Source organism: Camellia sinensis, chromosome 2, assembly GCF_055761805.1.
Source record: "Camellia sinensis isolate YWXY chromosome 2, ASM5576180v1, whole genome shotgun sequence".
Classification (NCBI taxonomy): domain Eukaryota; kingdom Viridiplantae; phylum Streptophyta; class Magnoliopsida; order Ericales; family Theaceae; genus Camellia; species Camellia sinensis.
The window spans coordinates 107,955,346-107,961,058 of record NC_138962.1 but is presented as its reverse complement, the minus strand read 5'-3'; the positions used below and the strand labels follow the sequence as shown (position 1 = coordinate 107,961,058).

Sequence of the window (5,713 nt, the reverse complement as noted above, 5' to 3'; positions counted from 1 at the left end):
CACTGGCATCCAGAATTTGAAGGAGACATTTGTGGATATAGAGATTCTGTTGGCTGATGCAGAGAACCAACAGATGTACAACAAGCATATCAAGAAGTGGCTAGAAGAGGTGCACCATTTGGCTTATGATGCAGATGACATATTAGACGAGTTTGCCACTGAAGCTCTCGAAAGGGGGAAAGTCTATAGTACATTTTGTTCAAAAAATGTATGGTACATAAAAAATCAATGGCTAGGATTGAGCCACATCATTAAAAGTGACCTGCTAAACAGGTCACTTTTTATAGTTATGAGTTAAAATCATATTTTTTCATAACTATAATCAAATTGATCATAACTTAGTTATAACCACATCTCATAACCAACACCATTTTGTTCATAACTAATATCACATATTTCATAATCATAATCACATATCTCATAACCAACACCACTTTAAACATAACAAATATCACACATCGCATAACCATTGATCACATATCTCATAACTACTACCCACATAAATCATAACCACATCTCATAACTAGTCCCTTTGAGTTATAACCAACATCACATATCTCATAACCACTAGTCACACATCTCGTAGCCAATACCTTTTTATCATAACCAACATCACATATCTTATAACCACTAATCACATATCTTATAATTAACACCTTTTTACTCATAACCACACCACTTTGATCATAACCAACATCACATATCTCATAACTACTAGTTACATATCTAATAACCAACATCACATATCTCATAACCACTAGTTACATAACCAATATCTTATAACTCATAACCATTAATACATATAGCATAACCTCATCCTTTGACACCACTTTGCTCATAATCATTACCCACATATCTCATAACCACTAACACATATAGCATAACTAAACACCATTTGACATCACTTTGCTCATAACAATTACCCACATATCTCATAACCACTAACACATATACCCACATATCTCATAACCACTAACACATATAGCATAACCAAATACCATTTGACACCACTTTGCTCATAACCATTACCCACATATTTCATAACCACTAACACATATAGCATAATCAAACACCTTTTGACACCACTTTGCGTATAACCATTACCCACATATCTCATAACCACTAACACATATAGCATAACCAAACACTCTTTGACACCACTTTACTCATAACCATTACCGACATATCTCATAACCAACATCACATATATCATAACTACTACTCACATATCTCATAACCAAACACCCTTTGACTTGTAACTATACCATTCTGCTCATAACCAAAATCGCATATCTTATAATCACTAATCATATATCTCATTACCTTTACCCACATATGTTATAACCACATCTCATAACCAGCACCCTTTGTTTCATAATCAATATCACATATATCATAACCACTAATCATATATCTCATAACCACTACCCACATATAGGGGTGTAAATTTGGCCCACGAGCTCGCGGCACACCCCAAGTCTACTCGTGTCCTAGGTAGGCCCAACTAGGCTCGAGGCTAAACCCAACCTAAGATATGTGTTCTAGAGCCCGGCCCGACCCTGGTGTGTTATGGAGTGTGACCCATCTCGTGAGCTCGTCCCGAAATTTTCTTCCCCATCTGGCTCGACCCGACCCCAATGGTTCCCTACCCCCTTTGTCAGTGCAATGGTAAAAAATTTAAATCAAAACAATTTGAAAGAATCATATAACCGTTAATTCCACCAACAATCAATTTTTATTTTATTTTATTATATATATATATATATATATATATATAAAAATTAACTCCTCCCTCCCAAGTCCTATAAATACCACCCCTCTCACATTTTATTTCTCACAAACAAATCTGTCTCTCAAACTCTCATTCTCTCTAAACTCTCAACTCTCTCAATTAATTTTGAAGTGTCATCCCTAAGTGACAATTGCAATTGATCACCTATCTCTATTTTAGATTTATTTTTAGTCATGGTATCTTCATTAAAGATAATAGAAATAATAATATACAAACGATATACTTTTTAAAATATCTATATACACTTATAGACATATATATATATATATATATAATTTAACTAAATTTTAATAAAAAATATGCTGATAAAAATTATCTATGACGTGATTTTATTTTGTTGCACTAAATAATTTTTCTCCTAAATTTTTTTCTCAACTTTTCTTCATTTTTTTCTCCACTCAATTTTCTTTCTCTTGATTTGTCCTAGTTGTGCCTGAGCTCTCTCTATTTCTTAATCAGACTTCTCTATTTCGCTGAATCATCGAACGACCATCGTTGATAGTTCTTCCTCACTGGATTCTTCTTCTCTATACTCTCGTGTCTCTACAATAGATCCTTGAACTCGTCACTATTTTCTTTGTCTATTTCAACACTATTCATTTTGGTGACATTTCTTTATCTAGTAAATACATTTATCTCAAAACTCTGGTTCTTTCGCATTAATATGTCATACATATACAAACCTTTGGCCGTAGTTATGATTTTATCAATTTGTACATATGTTATAGAACTGTTGGGATATTTTTTTCAATTAAATTTTTGGGATATTTACCGATAAATCCCATCCAATAGACAGTTGCACCAATTGGTCCCAACGTTGCATCTGTTGTTCTAATTAGTCCTATGGGCATTGCTTCTGACCCCCAGTGGCACCCCCAGTGACGTAACAGCGTGTGGTTGGCTGAAATCCAAAAAAAAAAAAAACTATTTTTGCACCAATCAGGGACGACCCCCAGCACCCCCAGCTGGGGGTCTAAGTCATTTTCCTTAGTCCTATTAGTGGGGAAATATCTTCCCGTTTGATCCTATTTCTCTTATTTGGTAACCCTTCCTTTTCTATTAGGATGTTTTTGATGGGATTAGTTGTGCATATTTGGCAAGTCAAAAATTGTAGTAGAAGATGTTTCCTCCATTACGTTAGGGTTTTGTGACGGGGTCTGTGGGAGGTGCTTTGTGTGCCGAACTGACGGAGAATCGGAATTTCGCTGTCGACATTCTTGGAATTTTGAAGGCATGGTTTGTTTTTGGTGATTGCGTGTTAGGATAGCTATGTTGCGTACATATGTCAGTTCAATTGTATGGTGTGCCACATCGAGGTCATTTGTCTGTGTTGGGCACATTCGTATTCAATGTTTTTATTGGGTTCATGTGTTTAAATCAGTGTGTGTGGTGCCACATTGGGGTCATTCATTTTAAATGGGTTGTTTCAGTTCAATGCAAAAAGTACAACAAGCCTTAGCGTACTTACCAATGTTGTGGCACCCAACAAACACCCTGAGCATGCCACGTGGCGAGCCATACTCCAAACCTCTAACACACGGGTTGTGGCAGGTGACCAACACCTATTCCAAAAACATAATACAACACCAAATAACACGGACACACGCGTAATCAACAATCTGGGTCTTTCGCGAATGTGGGCTTTATTCACAAGGATTTGCACAATTATATTCAAGCCGAGTGCAAAATAGAAATGAAGGATGGTGACGCGGAGTGTGCTTTGGCTTACTTATGTGCAAAAGCTGATGCTAACCCTTACTTCTTTTACAAGTATGACAAGGATCAAGAGAACCGGCTAGGCAAATTGTGTTGGGCAGATTCAAGGTTTCGCCTAGACTATGCTGCATTTGGTGACGTGTTGGTCTTTGATACGACTTATAAAACGAATCCATATAACAAACCTTTTGTTATTTTCGTCGGGGTCAATAACCATTTTGAAACCACCATATTTGCATGCAACTTGCTTGTTGATGAGACAATTGCAACATACACATGGGTTTTGCAGAAGTTGTTAGAAACCATGGATAACAAAAGACCAGTGTCAGTGTTGATAGATGGGGATATGGCCATGCGTGAGGCAATACAAAAAGTCTTTCCAAATGCCAAGCATCGTCTATGTAATTGGCATATGCACAGAAATGCCAAGCGAAATGTTCGAGTCGATGGATTTGAAGGACATTTGAAGCATCTCATGGATCTTGATGCGAATGAGGTTGTATTTGAGGAAGCTTGGAGTAAGATGGTCAGAAAATATGGCCTTCAAAATAACAAGTGGGTATCAGACACCTACAACAACAAAGGCATGTGGGCTCAGTCATATTTGCGTGGTCATTTTTTTGCTGGAATGAAGAGCAGTCAGCGTTGTGAGGGTATGCATGCTCTTTTCAATGAGTAACTCAAATGAAAATTGAAACTATTCGAATTTGTTAGATGTTTTGACATGGCCCTTTATCGATTACGGAACAAAGAAGCGGATGCCGAGGCAAAAACTGACAACAGTGATCCTTGTCTTACCACAACACTTCAGCCTCTAGAGAAACATGCAGCAACCATCTTTACTAGACGTTTGTTCTTAATGTTCCGTAATGAAATAATTGAGGAAGCATTGTTGATTTTTGATGGAAGGAAAGAGGAGTTCAATCATCGCATATACAAATTTTCAAAGTACACTGAATTTGGTTCCACACGGGAAGTGTCATACCATCCCGCAACTAGCATAATGAAATGTAGTTGCAAAAAGTTTGAGTTCTTTGGACTTCCTTGCAGCCACATGATTTCTGTGATGAAATGCGAACACATGACTGAAATTCTCCCAAGTTGTGTGATGCATCGTTGGACAAAGCAAACAAGAAAGGTTGGTGAACAACATTGCCAAGCCCAATTCTCTAGCACTCTCACACAGGAGACGCGTTTTAGGGTACTTTGCTCTTCTTTTACTGAAATGTGTTACTATGCCTCACAAACATCTGAAGGATTTGAAGAGGCTAGGAATGCATTTTTCACTATGACATGTCGGATGAAGCAGCTTTGCATGGCCAAGGGAACTAATGTTGATGAAGCAAAAAGTTCACTGCCGCCATTTGGGGTTGGGGATTCGAAAGTAGTGAACACGAAGGGGAATACTGGGGGATCCTACATGGCTAAACCTCGAAAGCCAAGGCGATGCCAGTGTTGCAGGTATACATTATATTGTGCTTTGTGTCTTAATTTTGTTATTGTGAGGTAGTGTTGACATTTTTGTTCTCTTTAATGATTGGTGATTTACTTGACAATGTAGGGTCGTCGGCCACACAAGGAGAACTTGCCCCCAAAACGATCATAAAACGGGACAAGTGGGTAGCAATTTGTTTGAGGAATAGGATGATTATGATCCAATTGGTACTCCCACCCCTTTTACACCGAAGCGTCCCAGGAATAATATTAGGCCATGTAAGACCCACCCTGTGAAGAGACGAATTTTTGTCACTAATGTGGATACGTCTCCAGTGCAGTTGAGCAAGGATGTTAATGACTTGCGTAGTTGTGATGCACAAGTCGTCCAAAATTCAGCGTTCGTTGATGCGGATACGTCTCTAGGTGATTACTTTTATGGCATCTTTTCAGTTCAAATTATGTTCATTTTGCTTACATTTGCTTTGCAAATTTTATGTGGCTGCTTAATTCTAATTTCTTGATATGCCAAGATAGATTTTAGCTAGAACATTTTGATTTCATAACTAATTATGATGTTTACAACTTGATTATGAAAATAAATAATTTACGAAAACAAAATGACAAAAGAGTGTGTAATGACCAATATATCAAAATTCAATTTGTTATGATTTGAATCATAAATTTCAAGTGAACAAACCTTAGTGTAGACACCCCATTTTTGACCGTCCTCAAGACTTGGACGTCACCGTTTGAACACTCGGTGATTAT

At 37.4% G+C, this 5,713-nt stretch overlaps 2 protein-coding genes across 2 annotated transcripts; both read left to right on the top strand.

Moving 5' to 3' along the window:
• The first annotated feature begins 3,485 nt into the window (after positions 1–3,485).
• LOC145817877 (protein FAR1-RELATED SEQUENCE 5-like) lies at positions 3,486–4,187 on the top strand. Its single transcript, XM_082912767.1, has one exon. The coding sequence runs from the start codon at positions 3,486–3,488 to the stop codon at positions 4,185–4,187; it is 702 nt and encodes a 233-aa protein (XP_082768893.1).
• Positions 4,188–4,232: 45 nt separating this feature from the next.
• LOC145817861 (protein FAR1-RELATED SEQUENCE 9-like) lies at positions 4,233–5,151 on the top strand. The gene is made up of 2 exons (XM_082912766.1): positions 4,233–4,969; positions 5,070–5,151. The coding sequence occupies exons 1-2, from the start codon at positions 4,233–4,235 to the stop codon at positions 5,149–5,151; spliced, it is 819 nt and encodes a 272-aa protein (XP_082768892.1).
• Positions 5,152–5,713: the final 562 nt, after the last annotated feature.